Raw genomic sequence first — 27,467 nt, forward strand, 5'->3', positions numbered from 1 at the left:
AAATCACTCTTCCATCAAGTATTTGAAGCTAGTGGCATATTTGAGGAGTTCATATATGAAGTTTAAAGGGTTCCCTTCTTAATTACATTGCAGCAAACAGCTGGATCAGGAAATCTTTTAATTCCAAGTTTCACTGGCAGTCATTTGTGCATCCCTTGCTGATTTTGTGAATGTGTGAGCTCTTACCTTGTTTTAAAGGTTTGGTGTTTGGAGGCATACGAAGAAGGGACAGTGAGGGACTTGCCTTCTGACTGATGGGACAGTTAGTGTTGCACTTGCTTTGAGAGTGCCTTATTAGCCTCTGCTGGTACTCTCTCTTAATTGACAGGACACCAAGAGGTCATTTGTCCACAATGATGAATGTGGTGGCCTCAGCAAACTTGTAAAGTTAAGGTTTGCATCTCTTGATCTTTGCCCATTAGAGTTGTTATGTGTGTGTGTGTGTGTGTGTGTGTGTGTGTGTGTGTGTGTATATATATATATATATATATATATATTTAAAAAAAGACTCAGGAACAGGTAATAGAGTAGTAAAAGTGGTTGGATATTCACTGAAAGACATATTTTTTTAACCCACTCTGAGCAGCAAATGATGTGTATTAAAAAAGTACACTGGAGTAGAATGAAAATGATTTCCATGTTTATGTTTGTCAGCAACATAGTTATTTACAAATAACCCATATGAAAATGTAAAAAAGCATATTACATCTTCACATGCCATCTGTGTTAACTGAATAAAGCTTAGTGACATTATTTCAAATCTGCAGTTAATTGTACATAGACATTTTGTGCATTAAAAAAGAAATGTACATAATTTAAAATAAATTACATTACACAATTTACAAAGTAATATTAACAAAAACTTCTTAGACAGCTGCCTTATTTAAACAAAATAAATATTCAGGTAATTAAATTAACAAAAAACATTTAGGGGATTATAATTTATATAAAGACATACTGCAAATTTAATAAAGTTGTATTTTACAACGACAGATACTGAGCTCTTCAAATCTCTGTGCTACAAATAGGCAGGAAAAAGTACCAGAGAGGAGATCTTAATGTTGACTTGTTGAAAACAAATACACATAGACTGCTGAAAAATAGTTGTGAAAATTTCATTGAAGGTTCAAAGTAGATGCTCTAGAAACTATTGCTTTTAAGGAAAAAAAAAAGCCTAAAACACAAGACTGACATTTTATATTCTAAACAGACTAGAGATTTTGATTGCTGAAAACATGACTGCCACAAACTATAAGTGGTCGTATGCTGCTCGTTTTCAGACCTGGCTTGGGAGAATCGTGAAAACCTCAAACTACGAAGTGAAGTCTATTCACTGAGCATTTATTTTACTCAGTAATGTAGACATAACCATTTTCAGTGTCCCTGCTAGACACAGAATTACCATAATCACACTACAAAACATCGTTTTTGGAAAGAGTCCGGTTTGGTAGTCCCACACTCCAGATGAAGACCCCGAAATCCTCTTCTGTAGTCACGGCCACCCCAAGATAGAACTAGGCGGGACAGGCAGCAGAGGTTTTGTTCTCAGGTGTAAACTAGATCTAGGAAAGCTCACTTTCTGACCAGATTCTTCACCAACTCGTTCCTGTCTGGCTCCTTTCAGCACTCTCAGCCTTAGTGGGAAGTAGAACAAGAAACCCATTTGAATTTGGTGATACTTAGACAACTACATCTCCGGTGAGTTTGGAAGCATGATTCTTACAAGGCTCTCCTCCGTGTAAGGTACAGCCCTGCCTTCCTCTCTTAACAGGGTGGGACATGAACACAGAGGCGAGGAGGAGAAGGTAAGAGAAAGCTGGGTCATGCTTAATTGATATTTTTACAGAAAGTCTTTTTTTTTTTAATTGAGGGGGCATGTCTTCTACATCTCCTTTTTGTTTAAATCAAGATATTCACACACTAAGTGACACTTGGCCTCTAAGAGATAGGAAATATAGAACTTCACCTTTTCTAACATTAGTTGTTAATGAGAGAGCAGAGACATCAGAGAAAACCATAGTAAAGGAGCAATGGGTATAGGGATTTAAAGGAGGTAAAAACAAAAACAAAAACAAAAACACCATACCAAAAAAACCCCCAGAAACAAACAAAAAACTGAGAGATGTTACTGCCTGTAAGAAGTTCTGCATAAGTGGCTTTATCTCGGAATATTCAGGAACTTAACAAGGTTCTGATTAAGTCATAGCAAGCATTGCCACCTACCTGAGGGCACAGGAGGGTTACAGCAAAAGCCTGACAGCATGGCCTGAGACCTAGACATTCCATAAGGAAAAATCCACGCTGGAAACAAATCCAGAGTAAAGGGTGATATAAGTGACGACTTCACTCAATAAACGTTTTTCCTTCTTTTGAGTGTCATAGATACCGGAGCCATGACTAATGGGTTTACAGAGCCTAGCAGAGTATCTTACATGTGATAATTCAAGAAATACTTGTCTTGTTAAAAGTAATTTGTGCTTTGTTACAATTAAGAACATGCTTTTACGTACTCCTTTCCAAATTAGCTTGGAGCTACACTGTAGTGTCCTCCAAAAGGCTTTCAAGTAAGAATTCTGGCCCATATCCTAGATCAGGTGCTGATAAAGAAGAAAAGCAACCCCTTTCAAGAGACATCAGCTGTGCCAATTCTGTGTGGCTTCTGCTGAAGCAGTCCAGCAGAAGAGTAGAATACTGTGTCATTCTTTTTTTCTTTTCTTTTTCTTTCTTTTTTTTTTTTTTTTAAACCAAAACAGACCTTCTTTACACAGCAGTAGTTCTAAATCTTTTTTTGGGCTCACAGGCCATTTTGGTAAGGCAAATGTGTCAACGGACTAGTTACTATAATTCCCCTCCTGAATTGTCAGAATTGAACAGGAGGAATAAAATTTTCATGAAATTCCAGTAATGTACTTAACTCATTATTGCCTCATGCCAGGAACAGAACTAAGGCTATTTTCATGTTCTAAACATGAATATAGTAACCTTCATTTGTCCAAAATCGCCAGCAGGTTACGTGTCCTTCCTTCAGTCTTTCTAGCCCGAGACCACCCAATATTTACTCTAGCAGGGAACTTCCAATATGTTCCCTAGTATTAGGTCACATTGAACCTAGCCTCCTTCATCTATGTAGTGTTGTAAAATGTAACTAATTTATGAATAAAATAATGTACTTTCATAAAATTTTACAATTTTGATCAATTCATTAATTTTTACAATATGGGTTAGATGATACTGATCAGCCTTCTGAATTGATGACGTTTCACAGTAGCAGAAATATAGCTTTTGTAACAATGATTTTATTCTATTCAATAATTTCAAAGTTAGGAGGTGTTGCACGTGTTTTATAAGGCTGTTTGCTAAATTCTTCAAGTAATTGCAGTAGATTCTTTCTCAACCATTTTGGACAAATGAAGTTCATTTTATTCAAAGAGATCAACTTGAGGATTATCTGGAAGACCCCTGAGTGCATACACTGATGATCACAGTTTTAGAACAATCCTATTTTCGTTCTTCTTCTTCAATAAGACAGATGTAATGGAATATGCTTTTTTAAAAATCCTTGATTTAAAGCAAAATTCTCATCTTTGTGACCACCTGTTTGCTTTTAAATGATTTGCTTTGCCCAAAACAATAAATGTTGAAGAAGGAATTAGTGCTTTCTACATTTAATTCTTATTGAAATAAGTAGAAATTTGTTCATTTTGGAGGCAACCAATTTGTGATCTTTGCAAATACTCAAATGAACAGCAGGGGGAGCTCTAACTCTACTATGAAGGTAAAATACCTAGTCTAAATTTTTATAGCAACACAGCTATGTTTAAGATAAAATAGCTTATTATACTATTTTTATAAGACCTGAAAACCTAATGTCCTCCCCTCTACCAAAGGTTGTTGCAGTAAATGTTGCCTGAAAAATGGAATTGCTTTTTAATGGCACCTTTTAAATTTTCTTTTCATACACAAGAAGTTGCCAAATCAGTATTTCACTGTGCCATTCCCAGAGCGACATCTGTTAAAAATGTATCTACTTCCAAAACAGTGAGGATGTTTAATGACTCTTTTTCACCTTTGAAATTAAACAGTGCTCATATTCTAAGGTAAATGAATGAAAACAGGAGATGACAGAATCAAGAGGTAAACACTGAAAAAAACCTTCTAGACCAGTGGTGAGCAAACCACAACCTGTAAATGTGGCCTGATGGCTGTCTTTATAATGGAAGGTTTATTGTAAAACTGCCATGTTCATTTTTTCATGTGCTGTGTATCGTTTATACCTGCGTTTTCCTGATGACAGAATTGAAAGGTTGTGACAAAGACTTGGCTGAAAATTTATACTATCTGGCCCTTTGCAGGAAAAAGTTTGCAACCCTTGGTCTAGATATTGAACAAAATCCTGGGCAAAATATTTATTCCCTTGTGAAAATTTTAGTTTTTGAAATCATACAAAGACTCCTTGAAATTTTACTACGAAGAAAGACAAAACCATGGAACATTTGATGTGAAAGGAATGTGAATGAGGGAAAAAGAAAAATCATCGTACAATTTTGATTTCTTCTGGTTAAAAAATTATCAAGACCTTATTTTCTCCAACTGCTCAAAATTAAAATGACAACCAGCTCCTTTTTTTCTTTTCTTTTCTTTTTTTAACAAAGATAACAAATATAAAAATCTAGTCATAAACAGCCTTCAAAGTACAATTAAAAACCAACTAGAGGGTTCCATCTCTTGAAAGGTTAGTGAGTCCGGGATTTGAACACTTAAATCCCTGCCATGATGTTGATTTCACGATGGCTGCAGCGGTGAGGAGGGGTGTGTACAGTAGATGCAATAGCGAATTCCATCCGGTCGCCATCCAAACTACTTTGTACTCTTCAGAATACAAGAACTTGGAAATGTCTCCATGACACTCTGAGCACAGATGTCTTCATCCCATACGAAAAGAGGCAGTTTCCATGGCAATACTGGTTAAGGGCCTATCATGCTGCACTAATATAGTGCAAAAATGTGCCTTCCATATAGCAAAAGAGATGCAGGCAACCAGTTTGAAAATTAGGGAAAGTAGAAATATATTAACGCAAGCAAATTAGTTTTCCAGACAAGAACCACTATAAAATACCGAACTTGAGGACTTTGTTTTTTCTAAGATACTAGTACATGTCCAGCATTCGTATTTTGGAGAAAGACCAGAATTAATTCTTATAAAAGAGTCTTTTGCCTCTGAAATGCGGGTTAATGAAAGCTACCATCAATGACCAAGATGCCGTACTTATTCAGTGGGTGTTCTGCTCAGCTTAAAGCTTCTCTTTTATTCACCATTAAAATTGCTTATTAACGTAGTCTGACTTAGTAATGTGTATTCTTCAGTTGAGTGTACATGTTGCTGTGCTGGACTATAGTATATTGTAGAAATCTTGGTATAAGCTCCTCATGCTAAAATGGTTTTATGGGCTAACCCTGCCATCAGAGGCTCACATCAGGCATCCTAACTGAACAATTTCACAACCATATTTTGGGGGATAAAAGTGAATTGTCAGTAGGTAGATTTCAGCAAAGATCACAGAAAACTTAGAATGCAGCATGTATTCAACTAAAACTCCTAGAATTCTCAGGGCTGCTTTTTCTTTTCTTTTTTTTTTTTTTTTTTGTAAGTGGTACTGTCTTGATATCTCCAATAGCACTGTGACTTTTCACTCCTTTCTTTGATGCTCTTTTAAAAAGTTACAGTGCATTTTAGTTCCCACAGGATGAAGAGTTGTGTGGGTTTTGGATGACTACTGCACAGTCAGAAATTTGAAACTGGTTGGTGCCAGGGTAAGTTACATTTTACATGTCTGCATCTCCATCATAGGCTAAGGTTAAAGGTTTCAGTCGGTTGTTTTGCCTTCTTTGGGGTTTCTTTGGCTTTTTGCTGTAAATAACAACAACAACAACAGGAGAAAGAAAATCAATTGTAAATTTGACGTTTTTAAATGAAAAATTTTGAAATGTATTGATAAAATTGCCTAATTGCCCGTATGCACTAAATTCAATCTTACAGTTTGATATTCTGGTGTCTTTGAATTTCTTACTTATGCCCAAATAAAATTGAAATAGAGCCCCTGCAATATTTTATTATCCTATAAAAGGTGAGTTATCAAATGGAATTCCTCTGGTACTAATGGAAATAATACTGGAGTATAATCATTTATATTAGACCAGAAATCTTCATAAATAATACACAATTTATTATGTTTAAAAAGACAGTTGAATTAGATGAGGTATCACCATAATCACTTCCACCAGTAGTAACTGAGTATCAAACTCGGGAGTTCACCGTAAGCATACGAAGCAGTACTCTTGCATAACCGGGGAGAACATACTTGAGAAGCAACTCTGGCTCATCTTCAGATTTTAAACAGCTCAGATTTGGTAGGTTTTAGACTATGACTAAAGGCATTTTTATTTAGAATTGCACGTGAATATTAAACACGGAATATTGATTTGATACAGTTTGCTATTCATACATTATGGTCGACTGACAGTATTTTTGCTGAACTAGATTGCATGCCCCCCTAGATTTTGAAATAATCACTCACCAAGCTAGATAAATCATGGAGACAATAAAGATGAGTAACACAAATGCCCCAGCTGCTACACCGTAAACCCAGGTCTTTAGTCTCCCATCTAAGAAGAATGGATATTAGTCATTAATTTACATTAGTCTGGTGTGTGCATATATATGTGTGTATGTGTATGTATATATATATATATATATATATATATATGAGACAGTCTTTATGACCAATGACCAGTCACATATGACCAAAGTGTTTGAAAAGACAATGAATTATTGCTTAGGCACAGTGACTGATTAATGCAAAGCTGCTATTATGGGTTAGATGCTGCTTCATTAAAGATAAATTATGAATGAGAATTGGATGGCAAAGAATACATGTCTTCAATTAAATGTGTTCAGATTTCCAGTTTATATGACTAAATTTTTGCTGCTGCTTACCTAAATTTTAGCTCAGACCCAATATATGTGTAATACTAAATAAACATTTTCTTCTGATTTTCACTCTAAGAATGGCAATTATAAGAAGAAAAATAATGCAATTTTCAACAAAGTCCAAGTCCTACAGCTTAGGGTTGATGCAGATAGGTATCCGAACATAAATTTTGTCACTTCTACCTTTTATTCTAGACGAATTGAAAGTGAATATATTTAACATTGTTTTTGGAATTAATCTTTTATCTAATTTACACTTGCACTGTACTTGAAAGTTCATTTGACCATATCATTTGCAAATATAGCCAAGTTTGATTATAACCTATAAATAACTTTTTAACTCTGAATAATGTTTTTCTACCTTTTCTATTGTATGGAATTAGGCAACACAGGAACCATCCTAATTTGGCTTTCTAGTCTTATTTTCTTTGAACTTCTTAGTTTTGTGTTCAGAATAAACTTCAACTGGAAGATAGTATTAGTAACTTTAACTTAATATGAAACTCACACCAACGTGTATTTTCTGTTGCATTCATAGACTTGAAGGTGCTCTTGGTGTTAAAACTACAGATGAGGCAAATGGACTTCACACTCTGTATTTGGTGCCTTCCAAATATTGAATAAACCAAAAATTTCTGCCTGGAGCTGGATCAACCTTGGGGTCCATTAGTGGGAAACAAACTGTTAATGTTCTAAATATCTCTTTTATCAATTCTAAAGATTAAAAAAAAGAATAGAAACTGGGTTTAAAATATGCCCTAAGAGTTCTTGAAATAATCTTTGAGCTTTTAAAAAACTAGGAAAAAAGCCTAAATGTACTTTTAAGAATATAAACCATTTTGATATATTTAAATAGGGAAGCTATATATTAAACTTAAAATGACAATATTTTCTTTTTAAAAACCAGTTTTGATTTGAGGAGATCTGCATATATTCTTAGTCAAGGTCACAATTGCTAATAGTCATTTGCTGGTCCACGATCTTGAACACGGAGAGAAAAGTTTCCCGTGTTTGCATAGACAAGTCAGCTTTGCAAAATAAATTGTATTTCAGCTAAGGACTTTAATGTGGTTAAATCACAGTATTTGGGCTACATCACCCCAAAACTGAAAATACTTAAAGTCGTAATAGTGATTCTCTAATAAAGGAAAGTGTTTTGACTTAATACATTACAAAGAGAGATGTGCTAGCCATGAGGATTCTTTGTTTTCTCAAATTTCTAACAAGTATAAAGGAGACTATGCCTGGCATTGCCTCAAGATTTCTTTTGGTCATTAACTAGTAATCCCTCTTGGTGTGGGAAACACCAGCGTGTCATCTTAGCTACCATACAGCCTGCACAACACAATTTGAAGTACCAGCTCTAGTTCCAGAAATAAACATATAGTTGACATCAACTGGGGACAGAAAGTGTGCAGAGTAGGGAGAGCATTTTATTAGACCTTTAAGCTTTTGCCTGTATTGGCTTCAAGTCCATTACTAGATACATTAAGAGTGTCTAATATGACAAGGGTCTGGTCAGTCTCCAAATTTAGATCATCCCATCTAGACAGGAAGGCTCCATCGTTGCCCTTCTGTAGCTGGTGCTAGTACAGATTCTGATTATTTCAGTTTATCAAATGAGAGCTGATATGAATTGGGCTGGCTACCAAGTGCCCCTTGGCACAGCACTGCTTTACTGATGTTCCTATTTTAGGTTCAAATTGTTACCAGTCTCTGGTCAAATGAAAAATTCTTGAATGTCTTTACAGTTTTATCTGAGCCAGTTCTGAATGACAATACACTTCTTTCCTCATTAAGATTTTCTTTGTTAGATTTCTTTATTTAATATGAATGTAATTATACTTGTAAATTTAGGTCTGAGATCAAAATAATTAATACTCTATTTTTTTCACAGAAGAAAATAATTTCATTTTTCTGAACTTTGAGCATGAGTGCTTTTCATTATAGTAAAAACATATGGCAGTATCAGAATAAATGAGTACAATGAAATAATAAATAGCTCATATGAAGATGCTTGCTCATTCTTTTAATCCTTTGACATTGGTTAAATGTATAAGTAAGGGATTCTACATCAACACTGTCTAGTCACGTCACCTGGCCCAAATGGCTGTAGAAACCAGGTCCTTCCCCGTCCTGTTGGGTTACTGGAGGATTGGGTTGGATGTACTGCCCGACTGGTTTTCACGTCTCCTCTTTTGTCCTCCACAGTGGGCATCACCACCACGGGGATCAGGGTGCATTGCTCAAGTGTGCCATTGGAAGACATGACTTCAGTGTACCCTTCTTCACAACTGCATGTCCTCATCTGCAGGAGAACAAGAGAATTTCTACTAGACGTATGAGGTGATCTTTGAGAACATGATAGATTGGACTTGGAGAAGGCTTTTAAGAAGCATTATTTTGGAAGTTTACCACATGTAATTTCTCTCTTAACTATATAAAAACATACTTTTTGTAGTGTACACAAATTATCCTAAGAGTAGAAACAAGTGCATTCGGAATTACTTATATTGATAAAAGGAGAGGTCTAGGAGAGGCCCAGAAGAAATTAGGTTTGAGGCCTCCAGACATGCGTTTTTTTTTGTTTTTTTGGTTTTATTGTTTTTTTTTTTTTTTTGGAGAAATGAACTGTACAAAAGTTGGTGGGGTAAGAAATAATGAAGCTAGTGAACTTATCCTAATGAATTCACACATACCTCACTACAGTAAGAGTGGGGTTGACCACATGGTGGGTTACAAGACCTGTCAGCATCAGGCTGGCGGACCACCAAGCAGCCCCCTGCAGAACAGAAAATGATATGTTGACAAGTAGCATCTCTTGCAATGGTAGAAATACACTGTTATATATAGACTTGTCTTTGAATCCTGAACCACTTTGGGAATCCATAAACTTTGCTGAGAGCAATTGTGAGATATTTTGTGAACCTCAACCACCTTATACAAGAACTTGAGGCTCTTCTTTTTTATATTAAATTTTTTAACATTTATTTCTCTTTGTGCCTACCCCTCTCACGCTCTCGGTCTCTCTCTCTCTCAGAAAAGAGAGAGGGAGTCAATGTGGGGCTCAAACTCAGAAAGGGCGAGATCATGAGTTCAGCCGAAGTTGGACGCTTAACTAACTGAGCCATCCAGGGGCCCCAGAGGCTCTTCTTATTCAGAGAAGACAGCACAGAGCCTGGAACTCAGCAGGTGCTCAGTAAGCACTTGTTTCTGTAGTTGCTCCTTTGAAAACCCTAACTGCACACAGGCTATTTCTACCACAGCCCCCCCTGCTGGCCTAGTTCAACATCACAAAAAAGATTTAATTTTCCTTTATTTTTTTGGCTATTTGAAGAAACAGTTTTCACATTCTTTGAGATGTCTCTTCAATTTGCATGACTACCACATAATTTTTTTTATTAATGCATGTTTCTTTGAGAAAAATCACAATTCCTGCTAATTCAGGAGTTTGGGGAGTAGAGAGGGGAAAAACACTTGTAGCTACTAGGTGGTGTATTTGCATTATTATTTGAACTTGATATGGCAGCTCTGGTTTTTCTTCCTTCTCTTTTTTCTTTTTAAGTAGAATGTGCCCACCTAAATTGTTAAAAGTGGGGCTTTAAGATGGGAATGGATGTCCTAGAGAAACCATATTGGTGATGTGAAAGGAACTTAGAGTTTCAAACCATACTTGATCAGCTGAACAGAATTTTAGGAAAGCAAAGTTTTTTCCTTTATTTATGGAACTGATCATCCTCTGTAATTTAATAAAAAATAACTATTGTTAATTTTCTGCCTTCACAATATAAACGCACTATTCATCAAAAAATTGTGATGGGAAAGCAGTTAGTCATTGAGAGGCAATTGCAGTTAAATGGCCATGTTGAAGTTATTATAATTAAACACATGAAGAAAATGGAAAATAACATCTTGATTTCTAATGTGGACAACTTTATAAAACAGAAGTCATCAGTCAAGGTATGTAATATTCTTTACATGCTTGTCTATTTCTCATAAAGACTCTCATCTTCCCTAAAAGATGGAAGAAGAATTCATATAGAGTTGATTACAAATCATTTACACATTGGCTTTTTGGTATCAAAGAGTATTAGAAAGAAAGAAATACATGGGATACTTTAATGAACTAAAAAGAGGGTGAACATAGGATTGCTACGGGTAAGTCTTTTAAAATTTGACTTACCTTGGCATTGGGGATTATCCCCAATTTTAGTGGGAAAAGAGCTTTCAACATGTAGAAGAAAAGGCAAACCAATATTATTTGCATCCATATTTGGAAAAAAGCCCTGAAAAGTAATAGGACCCTGTGGGGAAGCTGCAATATCCTTTCTAAATAGTTTCAGGAAGAATGTAGACCTTCATTTTCAACACTTGAGTTGAATGTACCACCTCTATAAATGCCTTCAAATTTAGAAAATCTATGCTTCCCTTCCCAGGACTTTTTCTCCCCACATGCCTCTTCACAGAGATGTGGTGGGAAGAGACTTTTCTGCCTGAAAACAAGACTGGGAGAGAGCAAAGCATTCCTTTACTGGCAGGTGTCTGTTTTGTTGTATGTGTCCACTGGGAGTTGCTGTTATCAATGGTTTCTTGATACAGATTTGTCATGTATAAAATCTTACCTTCATAAAAATATAATGTGATATCTTGTTCCAGCTTTCATAGGGAGGAAATAAGTAATTAAGTTTAAGTAAATCCAGGTAATTTAAAATTTAATCTAAAAATTGATGCTTTCCAAAAAGCATATTGATTCCTCTTCCTGTTATCTTGCTGTATATATTACAGCTACATTTATAAATGGACATTACTCACAGACACTTAAATGCACAGCACTTTTCTCTGTGCCAGAGGGTCAAAGTGATATTAGTAAGTCAGCTTGTTCCCCTGAATAGTTAACTGTCAGAACTCATGCTACTCTTTCTCTGAAGATTCCTATAGATTAGACCTGTAAGAATAAGTTGTTTAAGGAGAAATCTTAGATCTTAGGGTCATATGCTTACGGTGGAGGTTGTGGCTCCAACCTTGGTTTCTTTCTAGGAAATTTGCAAGGTCGTTCAGTACATACCTGGAGCCAAGTTTCTTCCCACTTGATAAGGACATTTAGATCCCTTGCATTTAGTTCAGATAAGGAAGCTTTAAGAAATTGCAGATTAGAGAAGCTCTTTGGGGTATATTTGGGTCAAGGGACATTTCAGAAAAGTCTTTCATTTGGATTTCTTCTTCGAATACATAATTTTAGAGGGGAGACAGGGCAGGTTAGCTGCCCCGATGGTCTGGCCTTGAGATTTGCCAACAGATGTTACCTATTAATTAATAAAAAACTAAATCATAGATTTCTGAATTCAAGCAAGATACTTGGATTTATATAATCATGCTCCCTTGGTTATATTTTTGGTCTGCATGTATATGGTCTTTAAGATACAAAAACAAAACATAAAATCTATATATTTAGCATGTGGTAAATTATTCACATATAAAATTTTTAGGAAAGATAATCTGAGAATTTTTTGGAATTAGTATTTTAACCAAACTCTAGCAGCAACGTCTAAAATGGCTAGATGAGGGAGAATTTAATTGAAACATTAAAAAATAAAATAGTTATTGGTTGCCAGTCATATACAACTTAGGTGCTGAATCTGAAACATGTCCGGGATATCTAAAGAGTACCTTTGTTTCCTTAATTACTTTATTTAACCAATTGCATGTGTGTTATAGGAAGGCTTTCAAAAACCAAGGAGAATTTTGAAGTTTACCTGTTACATTTACACCATCTGACCTTTGACACCAGACTGTTCGGGAAGAACCTTTCCAAGCACTGGCCATCCATTTATATTCATAACACTGTCCATCTGCAGGGACACAATAAACATGAACAGAAGAGCTCTGCTGTCTACAAGGACAATCGTGGGGAGACTGTATTATGAAAATATTTATATAAACAATGAAAAGTGAGTTACTCAAATGTTAACTTATTGTCCTAAAATTGATATAGAAAGGTTATAAAATTCCTGATATATTCCCAAATCCCAATTAGTTTCTATGTCCACTGTCATATGTGATGTGAACTTGGATTTTTAATATAATTTGTCAAAGTATTATATCAAATCTTTAAAATAAGGACAAATAATAACTAAAAAAAAGTTCAGTTACTTATTCAATTTTAACAAATAGTACCATTTAGCCATGTTTGCTTTAGTTTTCTTTTGTCTGTTGAGGAGTGAAAAATAACAGATGAACTTGATGTTCTATTTATTATGTATTCTTCCTGATGTGATGTTTTTCCATGTCTACCTAGCAAAACCCACTATTTTAAAGTAGATACATGCATTTCTTTGCCATGGCTTTTATTCTTTTAATATAATACATTATATGAGGCATGTATATATCTGTAAAAAAATATAGCATATCTGACCCTCAAACAACATGGGGGTTAGGGGCATATACCCCTATGCCATATAAAATCTGTGTATAACTTGACTCTGCCAGAGCTTAACTGTGAACAGCCTACTGTTGACCAGTAGGCATAAGGTTGACTTATGCTTACAGTAAGTAAAGGAAGGTAAAGAAAATGTGCTTAAGAAAACCAGAAGAGAAAATAGTTATTGTATTTACACTAAGTCCTCATGTAAGTGGACCTGCACAATTCAAACCCAGATTGTTGAAAGCTCAACTGTATTATTAAAAAATTTTAGAAGTGTACTGTATGTATCATTATAAGACATACAGTATTTTAGAGAAAATATTTCTATGTGACTTTTTAAAAATGCAACTATATCCTAGTTTATTTAACTGCTATATAAAATTTGTACTAAATGCCACCTTTTTTTTTTTTTAAGCTACTTCTTCTCTGGATGGCTTTTTGGGTTGTTTTCAAATTTTTGCTATTAGTACAATGTCTCAGTGGTCCACCTTCTGCAAGTCTCCTCTTGTTTCTTTAAAGTAAATATCTAGAGGAGAAATTGCTGTGTATCACCATAGGGATAGATAGAACTTTCCTAAATAGAACTTTTTTCCCTCCCCAAAGCAACAATCTACACACTCACCAGCAGTAAATACGGGTTATCATTGCTTAAGCCTTCATGAACATTTATAATTGCCAGATTATACTGGTTTGTCTAGTGGGTGTGGAAGCTGTATTGTCAAAGTGTGAGTGGGGGAGGGGCAGAGAGAGGAAGACCCAGAATATGAAGCAGGCTCCAGGGTCTGAGCTGTCAGCACAGAGCTAGATGGGGGCTTGGACTAGTGAACCACGAGATCGTGACCTGAGCTAAAGTCGGGTGCTCAACCTGCTGAGCCCTCCAGGTGCTCCTATATTGTCATTTTATATTGTAGTTCTCAAATTATTAAAGCTATTAAGGAGTAACAAATGGTTTGGGGCATTTAGACTTCCTTTTATGAGAATTGTTTCTTTATATCGTGTGGCCATTTTTTTTATCCTACTGAAATCAATGCATTTTCTTATTGAATTGTTGGAAATATTTATTCTACAATAGCAGTTCTCAAAGTATTATCTAGAGAACCTGGGAGACTTTGACATTCTCCTAGGTGTGTGTGTGTGTGTTGTGTATACTTCTCAACTATACATCCACGTGAGTAGAGCTGGATTTTCTTCATATACATAAAATAAGATTGCAACAGATTGAATGCAGAAGTAGAGAATCCGGCTGTCTTCCTTTAAGCCAGATGTCATAGAGATTTGCAAAAATGGAAAACAAGACCATGCTTGTCAAAGTTACTGTTTTTGTTTTGCAAAATAGTTATTTCCAGCAAGTATGTTTTTTATGGTTACACAAAATTGGTTTATGATTATTTGAAATCCTTTTTAATATAAATTTTTACATATCTAAAATTCACAAAAGATAATTTGGAACAATTTTATGCTCTTAGACCAAAAAGTTTGAAAACTGTCATTCTAGATACTAATCCTTGGAAATTAGTTTCTCTGTTACCCTTGATCACTTACTATGTAGAACATTTAAATTTGAATTTAAAATAATTTTTCGTCTTTCCCATTTTTGTGCTTTTTGTGTCCTATTTAGGAGATTGTCTCCTACCTTGAGTTTATAATGATACTCCCCTTTATTTTCTTTAAATGTTTTATAGATATTCTTCACTTATAGGTCAATAATTTATCTAGAATACAATTTTATATATGTTGTGAGCTACAGTTAATTTTAAACACGTTACATGGGTAACAAATTATTGCGACATTATTTACCCACCAATTACCCTACTGACTTTCACTTCTGTTGTGTACCCATATATGACCATTTGTTCTTGAGATTCTTTAGTTTAATTGCTTTATTGTTGATGGGTCACTCTTATTCAATTATTTATGCTGTAGAATAAACTTTGAAAACCATGTAAGTCCCCTGATCTCTCCCAGTTTGTTCTTGAAATTCTGGGCTTTAAAAGTTCTGGGATCTTCGTGGTCTTTGACCTATTCATGCAAATTTTTGGGTCACTTTCTCATAACACATTAAAAATCCATTCAAATTGATGGGGTGCCTGAGTGGGCCAGTCAAGCCTCTGACTTTGGCTCAGATCATGATATCAAGGTTCATGCAGTCAAGCCCCGTGTGGGGCTCTGTGCTGACAGCTCGGACCTGGAAGTTGCTTTGGATTCTGCTTTTCTCTCTCTCTCTCTCTCTCTCTCTCTCTCTCTCTCTCTCTCTCTCTCTCTGCCCGTCGTCTACTTGTGCTCTGCCTCTCAAAAGTAAATAAATGTTTTAAAAAACCTGTTCACATTAGGAAATGCTCAGCATATGTAGTTACCATCTGTCACCATATAAAGTTACAAAAATCTTATTATTCCCTCTGATGTACTTTTTATCCCTGTGATTTATTTACATTATAACTGGAAATTTGTACCTCTTCATCTCCTTCACCTATCCCTTCCTCTGGCAACCACTAGTGTGTTCCCTGTATTTTTGAATCAGTTTCTGTGTTCTTGTTTTGTTCATTCATTTTCTAGGTTCACATATAAGAGTAATCATATGGTATTTATCTTTGTCTAACTTATTTCAATTATAATACTCTCTAGGTTCATCCATGTTGTCTCAAATGGCAAGATCACATTCTTTTGTATGGAATATTGTACATACATATAAATTTGTATATTATACAATATTTATCCATTCATTTATTGATGGACATGGAGCTTGCTTTGCTATTATAAATAATGCTGCGATAAACATGAGGAGCATATGTCTTTTTGAATTAGTGTTTTTCTTCTATTTGGGTAAATACTCAGAAGTGGAATTACTGGGTTAAATGGTAATTTTAATTTTTTGTGGCACCTTCATACTGTTGACCATGGTGGCTGGACCAATTTACATTCCCATCAAGTGTGCATGAGGGTTCCTATTCTCCACGTGTTTGTCAACATTTATTTCTTGGCTTTTTAATATTAGCTGTTCTGACTGGTGTGAGGAGATACCTCATTGTGGTTTTGATTTGCATTTCCCTGATGATTAATGATGTTGAGCATCTTTTCATGTTGGCTATCTATCTATATGACTTCCTTGGGGGGAAAAATGTCTATTCAGGTCCTTGCCCATCTTTTAGAATTTTTTTGAATGAATTATTTATATATATTCTAGATATTAACCCTTTTTGGACTTAAGATTTGCAAATACCTTCTCCCATTCAATAGGTTGCCTTGTTATTTTTGTTGATAGTTTCCTTTTCTGTGCAAAACTTGTCATTTTGATGTAGTCCCAATAGTTTATTTCTGCTTTTGTTTCTCTTGCCTTAGGAGACCTATCTAGAAAAATGTTGCTAAGGCCAATGTCAGATTACTGCCTGTATTTTCTTCTAGGAGTTTTACGGTTTTGGGTATTCTATTTAGGTCTTTATTCCATTTTCAGTTTAATTTTGTATGTGGCATAAGAAAGCAGTCCAGTTTTAGTATTTTGCATGAAGTTGTCCAATTTTCCCCAGTACCACTTATTAAAGAAACTATCTTTTCCCTATTGTATCTTCTTGCCTCTTCTGAAATAGATTAACTGACCATGTAAGTATGGGTGCTCTATGCAGCTCCATCGAGATAGGTGTCTATTTCTGTGCCAGTTCCATACAGTTTTGATTACTGTAGGTTTGTAGTATAGTTTGAAATCTGAGATTGTGGTACTTCCAGCTTTGTTGCTCTTTCTTAACATGGCTTTGACTATTCAGGGTCTTCGATTCCTTATAAATCTCCGCATTATTTATTCTATTTCAGTGAAAAATACCATTGGTTCTTTGATAGGCATTATATTTAGTCCGTATATTGCTTTGGGTAGTATGAAAATTTTAACATTTTTCTAATCCATGAGCATGACCTTTTTATTTGTGTAGTCCTCAATCTCTCATCAATGCCTATTGTTTTCAGTGTACAGTCTTTCACTTCCTTGGTTACGTTTATTTCTAGGTCTTTTATTCTTTTTGGTACAATTGTAAATTAAATTTTTTTTTCTTTCTGCTACTTTGTAATTAGCATATAGAAATGCAAAAGATGTCTATACATCCATTTTGTATCCTGCAACTTAACTGAATTCATTTATTTGAATAGTTTTTTGGGGGAGGGTTATCTATTTCTAATTCCACATCATCTGTAAGCAGAGACAGTTTTATTTCTTCTTTACCAACCTGGAAGCTTTTCATTTCTTTTTATTGTCTAATTGGTAGGTCTAGGATTTCTAGTACTACATTGACTAATAGTGGTAAGAATGGATAACCTACTGGTTGGATTTCTGGTCTTAATGGGGAACAACTAAGAGCTTGTCTACTGAGTATGATGGTAGCTGTGGGTTGGTCATCAATAGCCTTACTGAGACCCACTGTGTTGAGTTTTTATCATGAATAGATGTTGTATTTTCTCAAATTCCTTTTCTGTATCGACTGAGATGATCATAATTTTTATCTATTTCATTTCTGTTAAAACTTTTAATGTGAAAATCATAATGTGAATGATTATTTCTTTGCTTTCAACTTTTAAGCTCCAGATTATGCTGTGGCTGGAGACTTCTTTACTAGGCTGGTAATAGTGAGAATCCTTGCTTTGTTATTGATTGCATGGGAATGTCTCTAAATGTTTTCCTAATATTATAATGTATGCTGTCAGTTTTGGTAGGTATCATTTATCAGGTTATTTCCTTCTAGTTCAAGTTATGTTTGGAAATTTTTATTGTGACTTAATGTTGCATTCTATAAACATCTTTTCAACACATTTAAAATATTTTTCCTGTTATGATGATGACATCATAATTAGTTATGATATTAATGATTTGGTTAGATAGTAAACTTTAATGATTTTGACATCTATTTTCATTGGTGACCTTATTGACTGATTTTACTGTCAGAATTATACTCTCATGGAGCTGGGGGGATTTTCCTTATCCTTTTTTCCCCCCACTCAACTTAATTTTTTTTTGAAATTTCACATAATAGGGAGTTGTTTCATTGAATTTTAATAAAACTCAAAGCCATTCAGGTTGTAGTTTGTTTCATGTGTAAATAAATATTTGATGCATTTGAGTTTTTAATAGTTACAGAACCCATAGTTTAGATTCTCTATTACTCTGGTAAATTTTAATAAAATTCTAGATTATCTTAACGTTTTTATATTAGCAAAATTCGTAATTTAAGTTTGTCCATTTTGAGATAGAGTGAGCAGAGCACAGTGGGGGAGGAGCAGAAAGGAGAGACAGACCCCAAGCAGGCTCTGCACCATCAGCACACAGCCTGAAGTGGGCCTTGATTTCACAAACCATGAAATCATGACCTGACCAAGATCAAGAAAGAGTCAGATGCTTAACTGACTGTGCCACAGAAGCACCACTAGTCATAATTTTTAAAACTCTACCCTTTATGTTGTGCTATTGATTTTGCTTTTTCCTGATTTTTGCCATGAGGTAGTCAATTTACTTAGCTTGGCCAACTAGGGGTTGTTGATTATCTTGCTTGTTTTCTTTCTCACTGAATTTTTATTTATCTATATTAGTTACATTCTACTTGAGTTTAGTGCTTAGCTCATTTTACTGTTTTCTCCCCCCATATTTAGACATTTAAGGCTTTGTTTTTGAGTAAGTACCTTTGTGCTGCATCCTGCATACTATTTGATGTATTGTGAAAGAAATCTCACCATCGACACCTCAGTAAAACCTGGAACCACACTTCAAGAGTGTGCTGCATTCCCGCGGGGGTCTCTAACTGTGGTTCCAGGTTTTACTGTGGTGTGGATGGTGAGATTTCTTTCACAATTGTTGTGTTACTGATTTCTAATTTTATTTCATTGTCATTTGGGGGTGAGCAAATTTTTCCTTGGGATCTTTTTCTTTTATTGACTTTTCTCTACTTCATTGCCTACACTCTCCTGGGACATAATGGAATGTTTCATCTGATTGGAAAATTAGGGAACGTTCAATTGACAAGGTGGGTAATTGTACCTAATTCTTGAGTTAACTCATCTAGCTCACTTGACTTTTATTTTAAACATTGTTCACTAACATTCCAAGCTTGCTTCCCCAACTTTTCAGTTAAAAAAAAAAAAAAAGCAATATTTTGGCTCCTATTTGCTATTAAATGTCATAGTCATTTTTTCCAAACACAAGCAGGAAGGAGAGGGTCTTTGTTGGACCTATATTCTACATTACATATAAATTCTTTTATTTTTATTTAGACTGCCTCTGTGTTCCCAAATTATAACATTTTAATGCTCTGTTGTTCTTGAAAATGTCATGTGCTGTTTGTATTGGGTGCATAGCTCTGTATGTGTGTATACATCCACACATAGACATATCAACACATATGTTCATGTGTTATATGTCAAATTCTTACCAATACTTTATCAGTTTCTAAGAATATAATAAAAATTTCTCACTTGGCTGTGAATTTGTAGTTTTTCTTGGTTTCCTTTGATTTAAATAAAGGATCCTGTTAGATTCATACATGATCAGAAATTGTCCTGGTGGCCAAATAACATGCTGTTAATTATCTCAGCCTTCTGAAGCTCTTAAAAGTGTGAAACATTTTTTACATCTCCTATGTAATTTTTGAAGGGTGAAAAGATTTTTCTTATAAATTTTTGGAATTCAGAATCACACTCTTAATTTTCAGTCATAAGTGAGATCTTAGCAATTTACATACTGAACCAGAAAGTTCTATATCTTATGCTTGTGTCTATCAATCAACATAAAACTAAATTGAAAAGATTTCATGAATTGTAGCACTCACCATCACATGGTTTTGTTTCTAACATTTGCTCCGGGCATAGATGTTGGTTTTCTAGTTCTTGTATGATCACAGCTCTGGAACGGACCTGTACTCCACCGAAGCCTAGGTCCTCCCCATTCACGCACGTTAGCTGGCACAGGCTCCACGAAGACCAGTCCTTCAGATAACAGTCTCCTGCAAAATACAGGTTTGTGATTCCTACCCATACCCATAAATAGTAGCCAGACAGATATTAACTGTGTTTCTTCACCTCACTGGGAAATGTTTTTTGGTATGCTAGTGATACATATCTGAATCTTACAAATATCATGTATTTAATGTCATTTTGGGAGTGAATGTTCCTGAATATAGACTACAGTTTAAAAGAGCTTGTCCTAAATTTATGATTCACCTCCTCTTAAGAGACAACAAATAGTTGACTAAAACCTCCCACCACTCTAGAGGTACCTGTGTGGCTCAGTTGGTTAAGCATCTGACTCCAGATTTTGGTTCAGGTCATGATCTCATGGTGGTTAATGAGTTTGAGTCCCACGTCAAGCCCTGCACTGTTAATGAGGAGCCTGCTTGGGATTCTCTCTCTTGCTGCCCTTCCCCGCTTTCTCTTTCGTGCATTTGCTCTACCTCTCAAAATAAACTTTATTTAAAAAAAAACAAACCTACCACCACTCTTGACATTATGGTAAAGAGATTTATTAAGCACTAGGTAGTACCAATGAAAATCTAAATATACATGAAATTCATCTTGTACATAGGCATAATTCCAAAAATACTTGAACTGCAAGGCTGAGAAAACTGGCATTTATATTTTTTCCTATTTTTTTTCTTGCCAGAGTTGTGAAGGTGAGCCAGCCAACTGAGCAACTGCAATAGTGGGAATAATGCTTGTAACTTTTTTATCTGACCTACATCTTCAATCAACTTCTCCTTTTTTTCAGTTACCTATTAAAGACGAATATAAATGAAAAACAATCATGTGTTATAAATATTCAGATTTTCACAGTCTGATTTTATAACCATGCAACCAGAAACCTTTCTGATGTTATATATGGTATCATACCACCTGTATTTGTAAAATATTTATTTTTCATTTACATTTACAAGATCCACTGTATTTACGTAGTTCCACTGTGATTACTGTTACTGCTGTATTTTACTCCATTGTATGATGGTATCATAACTTAGATACCATTCTATTGATGGGTAGGTGGACGTTTTCTCTATTATGAATGATGCTATTGTGAAAATCTTAGTGTGAGTCTTTAAACTTAAATGTGCATTTCTATTGGGTGTATACCTAGAGTGGAATTGCTGGGCCCTGGTATATCATGAGTTCAACATCTTTGACCATTTGGAGAACAAGGAGGATTTAATGAAATATATCTTTCCTCTATACCCATCCATTCTTCCAGACTAACTGGTGATACTGTACAGAGGATACAGTAAATTATGATAGACACAAATCCATAGGGATTCTTATCATTTTAATTATTCCAGCCATACCACATGCATAATTCATACTGCCCTGTATTATGCTGAAGATGTCTAATATTAGCACAAAGTTGCCTGGAGATCTGATTAATGAAAACATGCCTTGTGTTATAATTAAGAAATCTTGGCCAGACGTGAATAACTGACTAATAGATATATGTATACTAGTAAAGTGGCGTGATTTTTGCAGGCCTTTATTATAGTACGTCATTAATATTCAATGTCATCCTGAAGTGCAGAAAATTCTAGTAAATTTAAAAGTGTTAAGGAAAAAGAGACTAGGAAGCATATTTAAATACATTTGGGTTACTCAGTTTTTAATCACGTAGGAATAACTATTAAAATTTTAAGCAGTGTTCTCAAGATAAAGGTAATAGAACTGCACCCCAGTGACTGCAAACCACATGAAAATCTACTTTTTTAGGCTTTAATCTCTGCTTGTGTCACTTGACATAGTATATTTTAAAACTCAATAAATCTTTTATATTTGTGAATTATATAATCATCACCCCCAAAGAATTCACGTCTGGCTTTAAAGGTTGAATAACAGCAAATGACAGGGAGACATTGGCTTATCCTAAACATACTTTTACGTTTTGACCATATAAGCCATTATAACAATCCACACTATGCCTGCAAAAGGTAGGATGAGCATTTAAAATGCACTTCCTCCTTCAGTATTTTATTTACATTAGAGCTTACGTTATTAGCTCATATATTGCTAATATTCAAAACCCATTATTGGTATGTTTGTCTTGTATGTTATTGTGGGATCTTGCTTTCCTTCAGGGCACTTAGGACAAACTTCTACCTTGTGCTCATTTACGTTATTATTAAATTAGCAACCGTCTCTTTCATTAGAAGGTAAACTCAGTGAGGACAGGGTATATTTGTCTTTCAGTGGATCTCTATTCTTGAGCCCTGGGCCCAGCCCCCAGTAACACTTGATCATAATAGTCAAATGAGAGGGCGATTGTGCTGCAGGAAGTCTAAGAAACTCCACAGGAAAGCAGACCCTAGTCCTGGCAAGGAGGCTCCTGCGGCTCTGTGTTGTGGCCATCACTGATGCTGGAGATTTGTCTCTGGAAATGGTAGGCCTTCCAACTTTAGTTACATAGTCAAAAGTCACCAAACCTCAATTAGCACATCAAAGCCTGAAGGTTCAGTCCTTGGCTCTGCCCAGAGCCCTTACCTGCTGCCAAAGCCTCAACCTCGGTCTGCTATGAAGCAAAATGATTTTATTACATTGAATTGTGTGTGAGAATGTGGACTGAAATCAGGCCAGTTTCGGGGGAGGGGGTGGCGGCAGGAAATGGAGTTGGGGTATTGCTAGATCAGGAATAGGTTATTATTAGCAGGTGTGGGAAAATCTAAGAAGTAACACTTAGTTTAGGTCTGGAAAGTAAAATTTTAAAAAAGATCTTTCTTCATTTGAAGTAGATGTAACTATCAGTACGGACAAAGACTGTTGTTACGGTTGCGAGGGCTGCCTTCAAAGTTTAGCATATAGTTTAAAGTATCGGGTTATTTTATTTTACTGCTCTGTTTTAATTTTATTCAGTTCATCGTAATAAACTATAGAAATTTCCAATATTATCACCTCAAATAATTTACTTTAATAAACTGAGGAGAAATTGAGCAACCCATATTGTCAGGTTTTTACAGCATTTAGAGACTTCATTAAAATAAACTTTTGAAAATAGGTCCTCTGTCTTTAAAATTTTCTTAAACTGTAACTTTATTTAGGTAGTCTATTTTGGTCTCCAATTAAAATTTCTTGGCCAGATCCTTATTTTTGGGGGATATTATTTGAAATAACACATTCCTTAAAGAGATCAATTTTTTTTCCTCTCATAAGCAAAATGGGAGAATAAAAACTTGCACTGAGGGTGAAGGACAGGGAATTTACTTCCAATCTTCTTCTCTGGTCTGCCAATAAATTGTTGTTGCCCCCACCTTTCTCAAAGCCTTAGGCTCTCAAAGCCTTGACATTGAGCTTATTCTGACCTTCTCTCTACCATAATGTTCTCCACACCAAGCCCAACTTCCTAAATACTAGCTTATCACTGTCTTCCAATTATTTCTAAACCACTTGATATATTTGCTTTTACATTTTATTGCATGAATCCATTGTATCCAACTTTGAATTGGGATAATTTCTTTCAATATTCTTCCATAATATTTTTTCTTACTTTTGAATGATTTATTTACTGGGGGAAGGATTTTTAGGTTCATGATTATATCCCATCATACTGTGAATATATTCCATTGTCTTTGGATTTTCATTGTAACTGAGAAGAATTCTGTTATAATTCTAATCGATTGTCTTCCAATTGTAAATACTCTTTTTTCTTTCTGAATACTAGTTCTCTATTTTTTTTTTTTTTTTACATTTTATGTTTTAACTACAGTATATCTAGGTGTGAATTTGTTGTTGATTCTTTTCAGTACCAAGAGTAAGTTTTCAATATAGGACTTGGATCTTTTGTTAGCCATTTTGTGTTAAAACCCTGCTTCTCTCTCCTGGAAATCCTAAATAGATGCAAATTCCCTTTTATACTTTCCCTGTCAAGCAGGAGCCTAGGGCCTTAGCTGCCATCCCCTGCAGGTGTTAAAGCTCCAGGTCGGTGGTTGGCAGCACAGCCCTCATGGGAGACCTGAACTTGACACTGAGCTGGCAGTATCAAAGCAGTACCTCCTCCTCCCACGCTATGTATCCAGTTGTTGACACAGATGCTAGTGAATGAGAAGGCTTGCTGATACGCCTTAACTTAGACTATCTATGCAACCGCTTTTCTACCTGAGGTCTAGTAACGAATGACCAAACTATGAATTCCATTTTGTTCCTGTTACCTGGGCAAGGCTGGGTGCAGGTCTCCTCGAGAACCATTTTTTTATTGCCATCTATAATGGGTTCGATGTCAGCACAGAATTCTTCATCCACCACTTTGCTGAAATCATCAGCCGACCCATCAGTCACGACACAAGAAATGTTCCTTGTTCTGGTCCCTTCACCACACTGGGCATCCTGGAACACAGAAAGAAACCACTAATTAGGAAAAGAAAATTCATTAGCAAGCTCATCACTTACAGTCATCTCTGCACCATTGATCTTGATTTATGAGCAGTTAAAGAAGCATTTGAAACCCTAGAGAAGAAGTCCTGTAGGACACTAGCCATAAAGTATACAATGAACAATTTCTTTGTTTTCTAGCCAAAGACAGGCAAATAAATTGTCATTAAAATGAATATGTCTTCAAATGATTTTAAACACACAGGACAGGAACTGCTGGTTATCACAACTAATTAAAGTTATGAAATGGCAAAGCACCTAAGATCTTTAAGAGAACTTACATGCCATCTTTAAGTCCTGAAAAACATTTCTGAAATTAAGTCTCTACAGAAAAAGAATGCATATCTCTATACAACTTTATTATTCATTATTATATTTTTTAGAAAGCATGAGTGTGGAAGAGGGGCAAAGAAAGAGAAAGAATCTTAAGCAGGTTCCACCTCAGAGTGGATTCTGACACAGGGCTCTATTCTATGACCTTGGGATCATGACCTGAGCTGAAATTGAGTCAGATGCTCCACTGACTGAGCCACCCAGGTGCCCCCCTCCTTTTTAAGTAGGCTCCATGCCATGTGTGGAGCCCAGTGTGGGGCTTAGACTTGGGACCCTAAGATCAAGACCTGACCTGAGATCTGGAGACAGACACTTAACTGACTGAGCCACCCAGGCGCACCTCTACACAGCTTCTTGAGATTTGGTTACCTGTACTTGGCATGGAGACCACTGGCCATATTGCCATTGATAACAGGGCTTCACTGGGCAAGGCTTGGACTGCTCCATCAGGGCAGGGCAGGGCCGTCCATCACCCTGGAAGGGCTGAGTCACTGTTCGTCTTCGGATCATTTTTCCTTTAAGAGATACAAAGTGATGCAAAGTGATATATCTGTGCAAGCACCTATCTTGAGAGAAGGGCATCACAGACATTTCTCCTGAGGAAATCCAAGGGACAATTAAGTCTCAGACATTTTGAAAGGAAAGACAGTGATTCAACCTTTATGAAAATTACCAGGTAAGGCTTAAAGCAAGAGTGAGATTTCACATTCCTTGACTATTAGTCTAAGGCTAATGAAGCTCCAAACAAACCTGTGAGGCCACATGTTTGAGAACATTCTGACCACGGAGACCAGTCGGAAAGCTGACAGTTTATAGGACACTCCACCATGCAGGAGGTGTTCATCTGCCAGGTCTTCTCCAGGCCAAGCTGAAAGGAAAGAGGTGGATCTGTTTGTACTAACCTAGAAGCATGGCGCAATGTGTCTTATTATTAGAGGGAGGATGGGAAGATGAATAATAAAATGGTATCTGGAGGACAAACACCCAAAAGTTAAACTATGAAGTTGTTCAACCCAGGAGAGTGGGAACGAAGGGCACCGGATGAATGGAGAAGACCATTTACTCCATATACATTGTTGAACTTTACAAATTTTTTAAAAAATTAAATTTTTAGCCAATGATATTATTTAAGTTTACTTATTTTGAGAGAGACAGCATATGTGATTGGGAGAGAGGCAGAGAGAGAGAACAGAGAATCCCAAGCAGGCTCTGTCAGTGAGGAGCCCTACCTAGGGCTCAATCTCATAGATTATGAGATCATGACCTGAGCTGAAATCAGGTCAGATGGCTAACTGAGCTACTCTTAAGCTCCTAAGTTAAAAAAAAAAAATTGAGATAGAGCTGTGGAGGGACAAAGATAGAGGGAGAGGGAGAATCTTAAGCAGGCTTCATGCCCAATCCAGAGCCCAATGCAGGGCTTGATCTCACAACTGTGAAATCATGACGAGCCAAAATCAAGAGTCAGGCATGTAACTGAGTGAGCAATCAGGTGCCCCTGTTGTTGCACTTTTTATATAAACAATGAAGAAAAGTAGGTTTAGTCTCTAAATTGGTTTAATTTCCCTAAAGGAAGAACAAGATAGATATAAGCATGATTACTTCCCATTAGTTAAAAACCAAGAACATCACCAATATATCGATTTATAATAGTATCTTTGGGGTATTTCTTTTTATGTGTCAGGTTAAACTGAAAGACAAAAGCTAATAATGTAACATTGAAATAATTAGTATATGATCTTAGTTGTTAAGTATGTTATCTCTCAAGGAAATACAGGTCACCAGAATTTTTTGATTATGAATATTTTATACACATTTATTTTTTAAAAAGATTTTCTTTTCTAAAAATGATCTAGCAGCTAACTGAGGTATAATTCACTTATTTTGGTTAGCCTCTCATTAGATTCTGATATTGTGACATTTTATTGGCATTGAATTCCTTACTTGTTTAAGCATTCTACTTTTAAAATATGAGATTTCAAACTCACCTTTTATATGCGAACAGTTAAAAAGTCCAAAGTACAAAGTAGCATGAAAATAGAAGTGCTTAAGAGCTTATTAGGAGAGTACAGGTTTTTTGTTTTGTTTTGTTTTAATCCTTGGGATTTTAAAGATATTTAAAAAACTTTTTGCATGAAAGAGAAGTGTCTATTGTATATAGTGAAAGATGGCAAAAGAATTATATTGTGGTTCAAGTACAGCTCTCGGCTCTAAGCTATCCACAGAGAGAGGATCAGATCAATGATTGTATGCTACACATCTCTCCAGGCATTCCTATTATATTCTTCACCAGTAATACTTGACAGAGCTGAGGATTCGGCATGAGCATTTTTACCATATCACTTAATTAAAGTCACTTAAATCATGATGGTT

General features: G+C 35.6%; 1 protein-coding gene across 1 annotated transcript in view; it reads right to left on the minus strand.

Annotated features, from left to right (window-relative positions):
* Window positions 1-618: 618 nt before the first annotated feature.
* Window positions 619-27,467, minus strand: part of THSD7A (thrombospondin type 1 domain containing 7A) — a 430,772-nt gene continuing 403,923 nt past the window's right edge. Inside the window, exons 20-27 of the mRNA XM_029929576.1 lie at window positions 25,848-25,965; window positions 25,467-25,612; window positions 24,545-24,719; window positions 20,204-20,377; window positions 12,742-12,837; window positions 9,688-9,770; window positions 9,086-9,296; window positions 619-5,908 (exon numbers count right to left, since the gene is read on the minus strand). Coding sequence (XP_029785436.1) covers window positions 5,865-5,908; window positions 9,086-9,296; window positions 9,688-9,770; window positions 12,742-12,837; window positions 20,204-20,377; window positions 24,545-24,719; window positions 25,467-25,612; window positions 25,848-25,965 — 1,047 coding nt within the window. The 3' untranslated portion in view covers window positions 619-5,864. The remainder of the gene's footprint in view (window positions 5,909-9,085; window positions 9,297-9,687; window positions 9,771-12,741; window positions 12,838-20,203; window positions 20,378-24,544; window positions 24,720-25,466; window positions 25,613-25,847; window positions 25,966-27,467) is intronic.

This window comes from Suricata suricatta, chromosome 2 (assembly GCF_006229205.1).
Source record: "Suricata suricatta isolate VVHF042 chromosome 2, meerkat_22Aug2017_6uvM2_HiC, whole genome shotgun sequence".
In the NCBI taxonomy this organism is placed as follows: Eukaryota; Metazoa; Chordata; class Mammalia; order Carnivora; family Herpestidae; genus Suricata; species Suricata suricatta.